Here is a 16,435-nt window from a genome sequence, read left to right as displayed (position 1 = left end):
ACAACAAAAAAAAAGTAATATTTTGTACAAAACTTTGAATAAGACGAGTGGTCAAACTTGATATTAAAAAAGTCAAACGACTTACAATTTGGGATGGATTGAGTAGAACTAAACACCATGCAAAATTTTTAGCAAAAAGTAGTTATTCTCCATTTTGGATTTTGGTCTCAAGAGGCCAAAAAACTCCAAAATGAGCCTCAAGAGGCTTCATGAGGACAATAAATTCTGCATTTTTTATGGAACTAAACATAACCATGAAAATTTTAGCATTTTGCATTTCATCACTCCAAATTAGTTGGCATTTTGTATTTTGGATCTATGGGAACTAAACACCCCCTTACTCTGCTTGCTAGTCGATGCTCCAGTGCAAAATTGGTGAGGATAGGGTTTTTCATAGGAACATCGCCAATGATTGTGGTGAAAGACCTCTTTTTCACATAGCAAACTTCATTGGGGATTATAGAGATAGATTTATTTTTATGGGATTAGTCAACAGACCACTTATAAGATTTGGTTTGATTAGTTTGACTATTGGTTGATTTTTAATAAGAATAACTTTTATTTTTAATCAAGACTATGATGGTAAAAGTCTTTATTTCTTAGAGAAAGATAATAAATAGCTCAAAGTCCCACATTAACATATCTACATTATATTTTTTATGTTCGTAAAAAAGTTATAAACCACCGGCCTAAAAAAAGGGGAAAAACAAGCTAAAAAAATCTAAAACACAAAAACCAAGCGGGACCAATAAAACACCGAAATGTTGTGGGCACGAAAAAAACTGAGAACAAAACGGAAACAACAGAGGAGAAAAAAAGATCGGAAGTATATAGATGGAGGAGGATACGGAAAAACGAAACAAAAAACAGAAACATGATGATTCTAAAAACACAAAAATTAGAAACATGCACTCGTACACACATTCCTAGTGGTCAATCTCTGTGAGAGCAAGAGTAATAATCTAGCTAGCAACCGGCTGCAAGCCTGTGCCATGTTAGAGCAAGAACAATAACACCGCCCGCTAGCCAGCGAAATGAAGTCCGACGTGGCTTTCAATTAATACGGAAGCAACAAGCATAGCAATGCATGAGCACATGCAACCAATGAGGACCAAGCAAAGCAGGAGATCAACGAATGGGGATGAGCAACACGTATATCGCCCGCTTCATGCCGGCGTTTGGTGAGACGCCCGCTGGGCACTCTCTCCACTTTTCTCTCTCTGCCAACACGGATCCAGCCCGCTCTCAGCCACCCATAATACTTGCTCTATGCGGCCAGCTATACAAACCAACAAATACAACAAGCTAACTATTTGGCTGGCTGTAACATAGATTCTAGTCATTTAATGTTCACATGTACAAACAATCTGCTGTGAGAAGGCTGAGAGACAGAAGCAACGACATCTCGCTCGTATGCGGGCTAGGAGAAGGCTGGAAGAGTTAATTCTTTCTCATACCTTTGCTCAAGCCGGGCGAGATGGGAAGCGCTGGCTCCGTAATCTCTCTCCAACGTGGGCTATTTTCTATCGACGTAGATTTCTCCTAGCCGGCTAATGTATATTATTATACTTGCTCTAATGCGAGACTGGACGACACCCTTTCCATGGTCCTATCCTATCCTAGACTGTAGATACATACAATTACCCGGATGATGCTGTAAATGAGTGGCACGACGGAGACAGGGCGAGCAACCCTCCTCTATTTTATCTGACGCAAGTTAAGATGATACGATCTCATAGTTTATACTTTGATCATTTATTTTAGTTTATATTATATTATTTATGTTTATAAATTTATAATTATTAAATAGTATAATTCTTTATAAATCTAATTATATAAAGTTTGTATTATAATAATTATTAGTTAAAGTTTTTATAAGTTTGAATCTTGATCGCTAAGTAGATCGGAGAAAGTATCGCATCGCGGCCTGGGTGTTTTTTTATTACCGCAAGTAACAAGAACGCGTGCAACATGAGGCGCCTGTGCTTGATGTTAAGACATGCTAATCCCGCGGTGAACCCTTTTTGTAAATACACGGTATTTCTATTGTCGTTCATTCACATTGTGACCGTGACGTGCTGACGTTTTACGTCGTGGGCATCATCGCGGGAACACCATGTTTACAGTTTACGTGCACAAGGCCCACGCGGCCAGCACGGATCCACGTCGCCTATATACCGCTGTGAAAAGCGTGTTTTTTTTTTTACCTTTTAGATTTAGGAGTTGCGTGTACCGACGATATTGATCAGGATGGTGGGCCTACGGCCGTACGGAGGGCACTAGTTAACCACACACTGTAACACATCTCCGTAGCCGTAGAGGTAACCATTCTTTCATACTCCAACCGAGCAGCGCGTACTGCATTTCTTCAGAGAATCGAAGCATATGGGTGCAAGTTTGTCCGTAGCCGTTTTAGTATTTTTAGTGTGTTGAATTCTTCATTCATACTGGACATGTTTTCGTTCAGTGTTTTTGCCCAATAGCCGGTTACAAGAAATCACATTAATTACCATGTCCGTTTTTGGGTTACAACACAATCGGAGCAAGTATATTGTAAGTGGGCTGACGGGACAGAGGAAAGAGAAAGAGAGAGGAATTGAAGTGGACTGTAAACTTATAACTAAATTATGCACAAAAAGCATGAAACTTTATAAGCGAATAAAATGGGTCATATATTAATAGTGAAAAGATAATAACTATTATATAGATAGGCTAAGAGATGGACCGTAAAGACCGAGTCAGCTATTTGTGCTCTTATTTAAAAGGAATCAGGAGGGATTGTCCCCTAATGGCAAGTTTACCTATTAAATTTGTGCTCATATTTAATGCAAATTTGTCTTTTTGTTCTTCGTTAGAGCAAGTACAACAATTAGCTTATAGCCAAATAAATGCTAATGTGAAGGAAAGAAGAGAGGAGAGAGAGAAGTAGCGAGAAGTAGCGTGTCTCTCATGTAAACAATAAGCTGCGCATAGATACATATAATGTAGTGGTGGGTCGATACACTAAGTGAATGTGAGAAGGATTAGAAAATAAAGGTGGAACATGGGTAAGTCTAACAATAATTTTTTTTTCTTATAGACAAATAAGAGACCGCTATTGTATAGCTTGCCTTTTAAAACTTGGCTAATACCAAACACTTGGCTCTATTATTGGACTTAGCTCTTATACTTGATGCAGTACACTTTTTCAGTATTCCCTCTATATCGGATTTAAAAGTCGTTTTGGATAAGATTTGAGTCAAACATTGAGAATATAAATCATAAATAACTTTTAAATTGTTGAGTTTGTAAATGTGAAAATTATATGAATAGATTTTTCTTGAAAAATAGTATCATAAAAGTATAGATATGAAACGACCCAGATTTTTCCACAAAGGGAAAAATCCACAGATTCGAATTATAATGTGATAATTCAAAAATTGAACCATCGCATTATCATATATCAGCTGTTATCGTAGTCATACATCGTGAGAAACAAGATTACAACACATTTGCTTTACAACTCTTGATTAACAAGCTTATTACATTGTTTTTCTAGCGGAAACACACGCGAGTCTTTATCAGAGTCGATGTAGCGCGACAGCGGTGAAGGCTCCTCCTTCACGGACAATCATCAGAGTCGGCGTAGTTTATCAGCGGGCGCAGCCTTCATCTCTGAACCAAACTTGAGCGCAGGAACGAGACCACCTAATCCTTCTATTCTCCGTAGTTATCGTCATAGATCACGTTCAAAACCTGCTAAACAATTTTCAGTACGATTTGTACTGGCCACTGGCTCCCACCCTATGCTTTTGCGTAAGCTTTGTGGTAAGTGGAATGCAAAAGGGTAGATCAAGAGGCCTATATATGGCTGTAGTTTTTTCTATGCAAGTTCATCAATATTTTAATAATAATAATTCATCAAGTTTTAATCCATCTCATCCACACATCCATCCATCCATCCCATCACACACATCTCACCACACTCTCACTCTCTAGGCGGCAAGTACGACTCCCGCTCGTGCCTTGCCTCAACGGCCAACGCCGGATCCAACACAAACCCAGGGGAAGATAGAAGGGACTCCTCTCACTAGTCAAGCGAAGCGGAACATAGGAAAGGTCCATAGCCGAGAAGACGGCATATGTATCGATCGATCAACCAAACTCTGCAGAGGTTTACACTAACCACAAGATCACCATCATCGACGAACCGGCTCGTCTAGGCTGATACCGGGCTGCCTTCCAACTAAATACGATGCCACCCTACCACTCAGGACTGGGGCCATACCGGAGTACCACCGGCATGCTGAGACTGTGAGGCGTAGTACCGGGCCCCCAAAGGTCACTACGCTGTCTTAGGAGGGTGTGGGTCCTCATGCCCGTACCTCCCTACACTATCCGCTATCAACCTAGTAGTAGTGGCACCGCACTAGCTGGTCGTACATCCGTCCCGCACCATAATAAGGCGAGTGGCGTGTAAGGCTTCCTACGAACCGGTTCTCAGAACATCTCAGTCCTTAGGGTAACCGAACAGGACATCTTCACGAGGGGCCAGCCGATGCCCCTCTCGACGGGACACCCGGCTACCCCGTGCTATACAGCACCTCCCATCCCGGTGCTTCGTCCCACGAAGACACTCCACTCCGGGACCTCTCCCTGTCACATGTACCCGCCACAGGTATCTCTCATGGAGAACGCCCAGGTAGCATTCCCCGGCAAGACTTGTCCCAAGACTCGTCGTAAATCCTGCTCGGTCGACTCAACCCTCACCACACACCCAAGACACACGCCAAGATCTCCCCAAGTCCATTATCCATTTCTTATCCAGTTATCGGCACCACGTGCCTTATCCACTCACATCCAATCCTCCACAATGCATCACATCACAGATATAATGCGTAGTAGAAGCAGTAGCAAGTAGTATGCAAGCGTCTAACCTAACAGCGGGTGTGCGAGGGTTATAGGTTGCAACAAGGCAATGGCTCACAAGCATTTCTACCATGCAACCTATCTCAATTCATTTGCATAAAAGTAAAGCACTAGCATCTACATTATTGCATGTCTAATAGGATTCTACGAGGTTGGGTGGGACGTGGCACCTGTCGAGTGACATTTCCAAGATCCTCAGTTCACTTGTAGTTGTACTCATCCAAGATCCTCCTTTCTACATGTTCTTCCTTCAACTGGTCCTGGTCCGATCAACGCTAACCTCGAAGCGACTACCTCGAAAGCGACAAACAAGGCGAAACAATCAAACCACTAGACCTCGAAAGACTACGAAAAGAGACGACATAACACTGAGGAACAACTACACTAAAAGAGCAACGAAAGGAAAACGGCTTAGCCCTCTCGGCGGATGTCCGATCTTTGGGCTAAAAGAAATGGGAATGGTTGTTCACTAAGTACAAGCTGGAGTCTTAGCCTAGCCGGTACTTCCTGGGTCGACTAAGTCAACCTGTACGACTTTAATAATTGGCTTAGACCCTAACTTATCATAAGCAAACACCATAGGTAGTGGCTCTTCGATCCAAGCATCACGGAGATCGACAAGAATCGAAAAGACTATGAGCACGCGAAGTTCCGGTCTCTCTCAATCCATACGCCATTGTAGTTGGCGAGAGCCAAGAGAGGGTGGAACAAGGAAAGAAGAAAAGGGGAGTGGTCTACTTCTTCCCATCCACTCGCCATGGTAAGAGACGGGGGATTAGAAAGAGTGACACATAAGGAACACGAGTACTCAAACCACTTGTAGGGTACCACAACCTAGGTGCACTAAATGCACTATGACATCACTAAGGTTCTTTGCGGTGCGGTTGTCACCACAAGAACCAAAGAAATGCTACGATCGATATAGGTACAAGCATACAAGAGTTTAAGCACGAAGAACCAAAAAGGCGGAAAAAGACACGGGATTCACCTTCCTTTGATCCGCTCGCCATAGCAACGGCGGGAATCGCGGGATTGGAAACAAAACATCAAACAAGCAAAAGGGGCTTAATCCCCATCTTACTGGATCGACGGGATTGAGAACAAGAGAGAAGAAGAATGGAGTCCATACTCTTTCGACCAACTCATCATGGAACAACGACGGTTGGATAAAAGGAATACGACCCCACGATCCCAACCCACTTGTAGGGCACCATGACTGTGCATCTAAATCAGCACAAGGCTATTCCTAAGGCCCATAGCGATGTGGTTGTCACCGCTAGGTCCGAGGGAATGCTATAGTCGAAGTGGTACAAGCATACGAGGTGGTTAGGATAAACACGGGAGAAATGGGGTAAAGCCCAATGGCCATGGCAAGGTGGACTCGCGGCCATGAGCTTCACCTAACGAGTTTCTCCGATAGTTCTACGAAGGTTGTCCCCTAATTCGTATCCCACTAGACTAGGTCATTTAGGTCTCGAGTGTGCGGGTAAGAACCGCGTCGTTAACGACATCGAGTCCACGATGACCACGTTCGAGGGACGGGAATAGGAGCTAACGACCGTAGCGCAGCGAAGACAACTAATCACAGGGAATGAGTTACGCTCGGCATCGCGATCACGGCGGGACGAACCCACGATCGAAATGATCGAACGCTCCACCATTTTCCCTAACCGGCTCGAAGGCTCGGTCCTCAGGCATGCAAATAACAAAAGAAGGAACAACAGAAATACGAGAGAAGGGACATGCTCGGCATTACGGCCATGGCGAGACGAACTCGCGATCGCAACATCCAAACACGTCACTCTCTCAACCGGCTCGACGGCACGGTCCACAACGACAAGAACAAAAGCACAAATTGCAACACTAACAAGACGACGACTCGGAGTAGCACATTTCCATAGCGACCAAAAGAGATAGAGATAGATAAATAGACCGGCACGAAGGCACGGCACAGGCAGAGATATAGACGAAGATAGATCGCGCATTAAACGAGATATGAGATGAATAATCATGTAACAAGTGCATGACATGGATAGATGAACAAATGGTCATGCAGATAGATCATAATGCATACATGAGCAAGATACATGGCATGTATGATATCGAAATGAACGGCAAGGGTTTTGCCAACGTCGGAGACGATGTCGGCTAGGTTCAAGGTTCGACCTTGCGGGCGAGGATGGCAGAGGGCTTCTACAGCTTGGTCGCGGCTTGCTGCAAGTGGCCGGGGTGCATCTGAAAGAGAAGTCTTGGGGTTCGGCAACGCCTCGAGGTTCGGTGCTCCAACAGCAGCGATGTTAAGTCCAACGGCTCCGGCAAGTGGCACGACATGGGTGCAGCATCCCTGTACAGTGAAGAACACGGCACAAAGGCCGGTTTCAGCAAGGCAAAACAGAAAGCTAGCAAGGAGGGCACTTGGGCACTGGTGGCTCACCGGCGGCAGAGAAGAGCTTCGCGCGGGGTGGTGCTGCCGCTGCTGCACGTTCAGTGGTGATCGGCAGCCAGCAAAAGGGAAGTTCGCGGTCACCGTGGCAAGATGAGCACGGCGTCGTGGTCGGGGTCGCGATCACCACGGCCGGCGCTGACGCGGTGACCATGGCGATGTCCTGGCGTGGCCGCGGCAACGGGGCGCATCGGGTGCTCGGCGAAGGGGCTTGCTCTGGTGCCCGGCGCGCGGCATCGGTGGCTCTGTCGACGGCGTGTCGGCTCGACGAGGTAAGCTCCATGACAGCACGGGGGCTCGCGGTCGACACCGTCGTAGACGCGGAGGGGCGCCGGGGCTGAAGGCGTCGTGGCCGCGGCGACTCCCACGGTGGCGAGGCAGAGGCTCGGCCGGGCTGTGGCGTCCACGCGGCCGGCCGTGGTCGAAGCTCGACGCGGCGAGGGCAGCGGGCTCGACGTCGCCGGGCGAGGCCGCTGCGCAGCGAGGACGGCACCGCGGCTGACCCCCGCGTGGTGATGAAGCTTGACACAGAGGTAGGGGCACGGCCGAGGCGGGCGCAGTGGTGCTTGGCGGCGTCGGCAGGGCGAGGCCATGGCCGCGGCTCTGCTGCTGCTCGGCGAGGGCGCGGTGCGAGTGCCGAGGTGGTGCCGAGGACGAGACGCTCGGGCGACGCAGTTGCGGGCGACATCGTGGTGGCGATCGACGGCGTCACGGCGTGACCGAGCTCGGTGGTGCAGGTGCGCGGGGCGAGGTCGGGGTCGAGGCGCTTGGTGAGGGTGCGGAGCTTCGAGTCGGCTATGGCGGCGGCGGCGGGTAGAAGAAGGGCGAGCGGCTGCTGCCGCTTTTATAGCGCGGGCGCTAGGGCTCCAGGGACGCTGCGGCCATCCTCGGCGTCCGTGTCCGCAGCGGGACACGCGGCGGTGGATGCGGGGTCGCACGGAAGCCGTGGCAGGCGCGAGCGCTGGCGCGGCTCTGCCTTGGGCGACGGCGGCGGCGGCTCTGGGGCTCAGGTGTCCAGCTCCCTGCTAGGGTTGGGGCTGGGGCGCTGGCTGCTGGGCCGGCCACGACTTGGGCCAGAGCAGGGAGAAGCGAATGGGCCAGCGCGGCACTGGATGGGCCAAGGAAAGAGCTGGGCCTCGGAGGGGAGACAGGGGGAACGAGGTGGGCCGACCTGGCTGGGGGGTAAGGGGCAGACTGGGCCTTGGCGCGCGCGAGTTGGGCCGGACAGGGGGGAAGGGTGCCCAGGCTGGGCCGAGGGAGGGAGGAAGAGGAGGAAAGAATTGGCCCATGAAAGGAGATGGATCTTCCATTTACGAATTTGACTCAAGGGCTTTGAGAGAAATTTTAAAAGGGAAAAAAAAATGAGGGGCATTCGAGAGAGAACTCAACAAGAGATTGAGATGAGTTACCATGAATTTAAGATAGATTTTGCGGAGGAGATTTAGATAAGATCAAAGAGAGAGAGAAGGGAATTTCAGGGAGAGTTCAAAAGGATCAAAAGGAGTTTGAGACGTACTCCAACGAAAAGGTTGAGAAGGGATCCGCTTCGCCTTTGAGATAGGCTCAACGAAAATTCGGGAAGGCTTTGCTACGGATTTGTGCACTCCAAAAGAAACTCAAAACCCTAACAAGATCCAACTTAAGACGACCCGTCTACAAACAAATCTATATGTATGCCACGATTTGTTAGCGGGTTAGGATCGAGTTTGACCTAAATACTATATGATTCACACGATTACAGGAAAAATTTTAAAAAGTTCGTATTTTTGGTTTTTGTAAAAATCCGGGATGTTACAGTCCACCCACCTTACAGGAATCTCGTCCCGAGATTTAGGCGTTGCTCGGTCGGTGAAGAAACGAGGGCGTCGTTTCAGAAGTTCTTCTTACTTTTGAGTTAACTGCTATCAGAAAGATGGCTCCACAAACCTTTTCCATGTGGGGGCGAGTCATGTTCAGGATGTATCCAAGGCTCACTCGCTGGTGTTGGGTATCCAAATTCTCACAACAAGGCGATGGGTATCCAAGAATCGCACCAGGTTGATGAACATCTGGCTCTCTAGGAGTGCATGGCAGGCTTAAACATAGCTAGGGTTGTTGGCTTTCACTAGCGGTTTTTCATGCATCACTCTTTGCAAAAAGCTTTTGAAAGGAATGTTTTTCGGAAAAAAACAGGTTTCATAAATGGAGTGAAAGCGATTTTACAAAGTCAATTTTTTTTTTGAGACTTCAAAATGAAGAGAGCTTTTGCAGAGGGTTGAATTCAATACAAGTTTTGAGAACCAAATATTTTGAAGGTTTTATTATAAAAGATTTCAAATCAAAAGATTTTAAAATTCTTTCATTTTATTATTACTATTTTCTTTAAAACAAGGTATTGCTCCCTTTTTATTAGAGTCAAACAAATTAGTTTTGAAAATAACAAGAAATCATTTCGCATTTTGAAAGTTAGAGCCTTCACAACCAAAACATTTTTGAAACTTGAAAGTCCATTTCGTTCTTTTTTTTGAAAGGTTGCTAAACAAAAACTTTTCACAATGGTTTTTGTTTAATAAATCACTGGGAATTCCTTTTTCTTTTAAGGCAAGGTTGAATTTTAAAAGGAATTTGGCTCTTGAGATAAAATCAAAGACATTTAAAACAAAACTGAGCCAAAGATCTTTGGTTTGAAAACCACTTTGTTGGTTGAAGGTAGAACTTTTGATTTTCAGAAAGAGGATTGGTAACACCTTTTGAAGATAACTTGTTTTTAAACCGTTTCATAAATAGAGTTTGAGTTGAGAAAGGGGGGTTAAAATTGCTTTATTTGTGAAAAGGGAAGAATATTGAGAGAGTTTTGAAACACTTTTCCTTTTGAAACCAAGATGTTTTGTAAAAGAGATAAACTTTTTCAACCAAAAAGGAGAGAAACTTTTTCAACAAAAGGGCAATTTTGAAGACAAGTTTAGTTGGAAGCCAAAAACAGTTTTGAAATAGATGGGCAAGACATGATGCATCAGCTTTAAACCCTTTTTCGGCTCTGTTAGCCAGGGTCACTTATCTAGTTTCGGGACAGTCTTAGGTTTAGCCAGCTAGATTGGACGGGATCCAGAGTTTTTCTCGCATAAAACAGTTCTATGACATACACTCAAACAACAAGAAGCAGACGAAACGCAAGAACATAAGATCCAAGCACTCAATCAGCATTACAACTCCTAATGCATAGTGTTGACTTGAGGCGACTCACAGACCTTCAAAGTCTCACACGACTACCGATCTAGCGTGGGCGGGTATGGGAAAAGATTCCAACGGTCAACTTTATGAAACAGGGAGGTCAGTTAGCAACAGAATTCAAGGCGGAGGGGGGAAAACAAGTGTTAGCATCTATAACTCTACAAAAGATAGAATGTTTGGCTTCTAAACTAGTGTTTGGTCCTAATGGTCTCGTCCTAGGGTCAAGTATGGCTCTGATACCAACTGAAACGACCCAGATTTTTCCACAAAGGGAAAAATCCACAGATTCGAATTATAATGTGATAATTCAAAAATTGAACCATCGCATTATCATATATCAGCTGTTATCGTAGTCATACATCGTGAGAAACAAGATTACAACACATTTGCTTTACAACTCTTGATTAACAAGCTTATTACATTGTTTTTCTAGCGGAAACACACGCGAGTCTTTATCAGAGTCGATGTAGCGCGACAGCGGTGAAGGCTCCTCCTTCACGGACAATCATCAGAGTCGGCGTAGTTTATCAGCGGGCGCAGCCTTCATCTCTGAACCAAACTTGAGCGCAGGAACGAGACCACCTAATCCTTCTATTCTCCGTAGTTATCGTCATAGATCACGTTCAAAACCTGCTAAACAATTTTCAGTACGATTTGTACTGGCCACTGGCTCCCACCCTATGCTTTTGCGTAAGCTTTGTGGTAAGTGGAATGCAAAAGGGTAGATCAAGAGGCCTATATATGGCTGTAGTTTTTTCTATGCAAGTTCATCAATATTTTAATAATAATAATTCATCAAGTTTTAATCCATCTCATCCACACATCCATCCATCCATCCCATCACACACATCTCACCACACTCTCACTCTCTAGGCGGCAAGTACGACTCCCGCTCGTGCCTTGCCTCAACGGCCAACGCCGGATCCAACACAAACCCAGGGGAAGATAGAAGGGACTCCTCTCACTAGTCAAGCGAAGCGGAACATAGGAAAGGTCCATAGCCGAGAAGACGGCATATGTATCGATCGATCAACCAAACTCTGCAGAGGTTTACACTAACCACAAGATCACCATCATCGACGAACCGGCTCGTCTAGGCTGATACCGGGCTGCCTTCCAACTAAATACGATGCCACCCTACCACTCAGGACTGGGGCCATACCGGAGTACCACCGGCATGCTGAGACTGTGAGGCGTAGTACCGGGCCCCCAAAGGTCACTACGCTGTCTTAGGAGGGTGTGGGTCCTCATGCCCGTACCTCCCTACACTATCCGCTATCAACCTAGTAGTAGTGGCACCGCACTAGCTGGTCGTACATCCGTCCCGCACCATAATAAGGCGAGTGGCGTGTAAGGCTTCCTACGAACCGGTTCTCAGAACATCTCAGTCCTTAGGGTAACCGAACAGGACATCTTCACGAGGGGCCAGCCGATGCCCCTCTCGACGGGACACCCGGCTACCCCGTGCTATACAGCACCTCCCATCCCGGTGCTTCGTCCCACGAAGACACTCCACTCCGGGACCTCTCCCTGTCACATGTACCCGCCACAGGTATCTCTCATGGAGAACGCCCAGGTAGCATTCCCCGGCAAGACTTGTCCCAAGACTCGTCGTAAATCCTGCTCGGTCGACTCAACCCTCACCACACACCCAAGACACACGCCAAGATCTCCCCAAGTCCATTATCCATTTCTTATCCAGTTATCGGCACCACGTGCCTTATCCACTCACATCCAATCCTCCACAATGCATCACATCACAGATATAATGCGTAGTAGAAGCAGTAGCAAGTAGTATGCAAGCGTCTAACCTAACAGCGGGTGTGCGAGGGTTATAGGTTGCAACAAGGCAATGGCTCACAAGCATTTCTACCATGCAACCTATCTCAATTCATTTGCATAAAAGTAAAGCACTAGCATCTACATTATTGCATGTCTAATAGGATTCTACGAGGTTGGGTGGGACGTGGCACCTGTCGAGTGACATTTCCAAGATCCTCAGTTCACTTGTAGTTGTACTCATCCAAGATCCTCCTTTCTACATGTTCTTCCTTCAACTGGTCCTGGTCCGATCAACGCTAACCTCGAAGCGACTACCTCGAAAGCGACAAACAAGGCGAAACAATCAAACCACTAGACCTCGAAAGACTACGAAAAGAGACGACATAACACTGAGGAACAACTACACTAAAAGAGCAACGAAAGGAAAACGGCTTAGCCCTCTCGGCGGATGTCCGATCTTTGGGCTAAAAGAAATGGGAATGGTTGTTCACTAAGTACAAGCTGGAGTCTTAGCCTAGCCGGTACTTCCTGGGTCGACTAAGTCAACCTGTACGACTTTAATAATTGGCTTAGACCCTAACTTATCATAAGCAAACACCATAGGTAGTGGCTCTTCGATCCAAGCATCACGGAGATCGACAAGAATCGAAAAGACTATGAGCACGCGAAGTTCCGGTCTCTCTCAATCCATACGCCATTGTAGTTGGCGAGAGCCAAGAGAGGGTGGAACAAGGAAAGAAGAAAAGGGGAGTGGTCTACTTCTTCCCATCCACTCGCCATGGTAAGAGACGGGGGATTAGAAAGAGTGACACATAAGGAACACGAGTACTCAAACCACTTGTAGGGTACCACAACCTAGGTGCACTAAATGCACTATGACATCACTAAGGTTCTTTGCGGTGCGGTTGTCACCACAAGAACCAAAGAAATGCTACGATCGATATAGGTACAAGCATACAAGAGTTTAAGCACGAAGAACCAAAAAGGCGGAAAAAGACACGGGATTCACCTTCCTTTGATCCGCTCGCCATAGCAACGGCGGGAATCGCGGGATTGGAAACAAAACATCAAACAAGCAAAAGGGGCTTAATCCCCATCTTACTGGATCGACGGGATTGAGAACAAGAGAGAAGAAGAATGGAGTCCATACTCTTTCGACCAACTCATCATGGAACAACGACGGTTGGATAAAAGGAATACGACCCCACGATCCCAACCCACTTGTAGGGCACCATGACTGTGCATCTAAATCAGCACAAGGCTATTCCTAAGGCCCATAGCGATGTGGTTGTCACCGCTAGGTCCGAGGGAATGCTATAGTCGAAGTGGTACAAGCATACGAGGTGGTTAGGATAAACACGGGAGAAATGGGGTAAAGCCCAATGGCCATGGCAAGGTGGACTCGCGGCCATGAGCTTCACCTAACGAGTTTCTCCGATAGTTCTACGAAGGTTGTCCCCTAATTCGTATCCCACTAGACTAGGTCATTTAGGTCTCGAGTGTGCGGGTAAGAACCGCGTCGTTAACGACATCGAGTCCACGATGACCACGTTCGAGGGACGGGAATAGGAGCTAACGACCGTAGCGCAGCGAAGACAACTAATCACAGGGAATGAGTTACGCTCGGCATCGCGATCACGGCGGGACGAACCCACGATCGAAATGATCGAACGCTCCACCATTTTCCCTAACCGGCTCGAAGGCTCGGTCCTCAGGCATGCAAATAACAAAAGAAGGAACAACAGAAATACGAGAGAAGGGACATGCTCGGCATTACGGCCATGGCGAGACGAACTCGCGATCGCAACATCCAAACACGTCACTCTCTCAACCGGCTCGACGGCACGGTCCACAACGACAAGAACAAAAGCACAAATTGCAACACTAACAAGACGACGACTCGGAGTAGCACATTTCCATAGCGACCAAAAGAGATAGAGATAGATAAATAGACCGGCACGAAGGCACGGCACAGGCAGAGATATAGACGAAGATAGATCGCGCATTAAACGAGATATGAGATGAATAATCATGTAACAAGTGCATGACATGGATAGATGAACAAATGGTCATGCAGATAGATCATAATGCATACATGAGCAAGATACATGGCATGTATGATATCGAAATGAACGGCAAGGGTTTTGCCAACGTCGGAGACGATGTCGGCTAGGTTCAAGGTTCGACCTTGCGGGCGAGGATGGCAGAGGGCTTCTACAGCTTGGTCGCGGCTTGCTGCAAGTGGCCGGGGTGCATCTGAAAGAGAAGTCTTGGGGTTCGGCAACGCCTCGAGGTTCGGTGCTCCAACAGCAGCGATGTTAAGTCCAACGGCTCCGGCAAGTGGCACGACATGGGTGCAGCATCCCTGTACAGTGAAGAACACGGCACAAAGGCCGGTTTCAGCAAGGCAAAACAGAAAGCTAGCAAGGAGGGCACTTGGGCACTGGTGGCTCACCGGCGGCAGAGAAGAGCTTCGCGCGGGGTGGTGCTGCCGCTGCTGCACGTTCAGTGGTGATCGGCAGCCAGCAAAAGGGAAGTTCGCGGTCACCGTGGCAAGATGAGCACGGCGTCGTGGTCGGGGTCGCGATCACCACGGCCGGCGCTGACGCGGTGACCATGGCGATGTCCTGGCGTGGCCGCGGCAACGGGGCGCATCGGGTGCTCGGCGAAGGGGCTTGCTCTGGTGCCCGGCGCGCGGCATCGGTGGCTCTGTCGACGGCGTGTCGGCTCGACGAGGTAAGCTCCATGACAGCACGGGGGCTCGCGGTCGACACCGTCGTAGACGCGGAGGGGCGCCGGGGCTGAAGGCGTCGTGGCCGCGGCGACTCCCACGGTGGCGAGGCAGAGGCTCGGCCGGGCTGTGGCGTCCACGCGGCCGGCCGTGGTCGAAGCTCGACGCGGCGAGGGCAGCGGGCTCGACGTCGCCGGGCGAGGCCGCTGCGCAGCGAGGACGGCACCGCGGCTGACCCCCGCGTGGTGATGAAGCTTGACACAGAGGTAGGGGCACGGCCGAGGCGGGCGCAGTGGTGCTTGGCGGCGTCGGCAGGGCGAGGCCATGGCCGCGGCTCTGCTGCTGCTCGGCGAGGGCGCGGTGCGAGTGCCGAGGTGGTGCCGAGGACGAGACGCTCGGGCGACGCAGTTGCGGGCGACATCGTGGTGGCGATCGACGGCGTCACGGCGTGACCGAGCTCGGTGGTGCAGGTGCGCGGGGCGAGGTCGGGGTCGAGGCGCTTGGTGAGGGTGCGGAGCTTCGAGTCGGCTATGGCGGCGGCGGCGGGTAGAAGAAGGGCGAGCGGCTGCTGCCGCTTTTATAGCGCGGGCGCTAGGGCTCCAGGGACGCTGCGGCCATCCTCGGCGTCCGTGTCCGCAGCGGGACACGCGGCGGTGGATGCGGGGTCGCACGGAAGCCGTGGCAGGCGCGAGCGCTGGCGCGGCTCTGCCTTGGGCGACGGCGGCGGCGGCTCTGGGGCTCAGGTGTCCAGCTCCCTGCTAGGGTTGGGGCTGGGGCGCTGGCTGCTGGGCCGGCCACGACTTGGGCCAGAGCAGGGAGAAGCGAATGGGCCAGCGCGGCACTGGATGGGCCAAGGAAAGAGCTGGGCCTCGGAGGGGAGACAGGGGGAACGAGGTGGGCCGACCTGGCTGGGGGGTAAGGGGCAGACTGGGCCTTGGCGCGCGCGAGTTGGGCCGGACAGGGGGGAAGGGTGCCCAGGCTGGGCCGAGGGAGGGAGGAAGAGGAGGAAAGAATTGGCCCATGAAAGGAGATGGATCTTCCATTTACGAATTTGACTCAAGGGCTTTGAGAGAAATTTTAAAAGGAAAAAAAAAATGAGGGGCATTCGAGAGAGAACTCAACAAGAGATTGAGATGAGTTACCATGAATTTAAGATAGATTTTGCGGAGGAGATTTAGATAAGATCAAAGAGAGAGAGAAGGGAATTTCAGGGAGAGTTCAAAAGGATCAAAAGGAGTTTGAGACGTACTCCAACGAAAAGGTTGAGAAGGGATCCGCTTCGCCTTTGAGATAGGCTCAACGAAAATTCGGGAAGGCTTTGCTACGGATTTGTGCACTCCAAAAGAAACTCAAAACCCTAA

The 16,435-nt window shown here is 48.8% G+C and overlaps 2 protein-coding genes across 2 annotated transcripts; both read right to left on the bottom strand.

The window, feature by feature from the left end:
• Nucleotides 6,872–8,354, bottom strand: LOC110433332. Its single transcript, XM_021455202.1, has 2 exons — nt 7,343–8,354; nt 6,872–7,252 (listed from the first exon to the last, which is right to left on the bottom strand). The coding sequence occupies exon 1, from the start codon at nt 7,942–7,944 to the stop codon at nt 7,432–7,434; it is 513 nt and encodes a 170-aa protein (XP_021310877.1). The 5' UTR covers nt 7,945–8,354; the 3' UTR covers nt 6,872–7,252; nt 7,343–7,431.
• LOC110433330 lies at nt 14,328–16,137 on the bottom strand. Its single transcript, XM_021455201.1, has 2 exons — nt 14,799–16,137; nt 14,328–14,708 (listed from the first exon to the last, which is right to left on the bottom strand). The coding sequence occupies exon 1, from the start codon at nt 15,398–15,400 to the stop codon at nt 14,888–14,890; it is 513 nt and encodes a 170-aa protein (XP_021310876.1). The 5' UTR covers nt 15,401–16,137; the 3' UTR covers nt 14,328–14,708; nt 14,799–14,887.

The sequence above is a fragment of the Sorghum bicolor genome, chromosome 3 (genome assembly GCF_000003195.3).
Source record: "Sorghum bicolor cultivar BTx623 chromosome 3, Sorghum_bicolor_NCBIv3, whole genome shotgun sequence".
NCBI classification, from domain to species: Eukaryota; Viridiplantae; Streptophyta; class Magnoliopsida; order Poales; family Poaceae; genus Sorghum; species Sorghum bicolor.
Note: the sequence above shows the minus strand (reverse complement) of the source record. Positions and strands in the feature narration are given on the sequence as shown.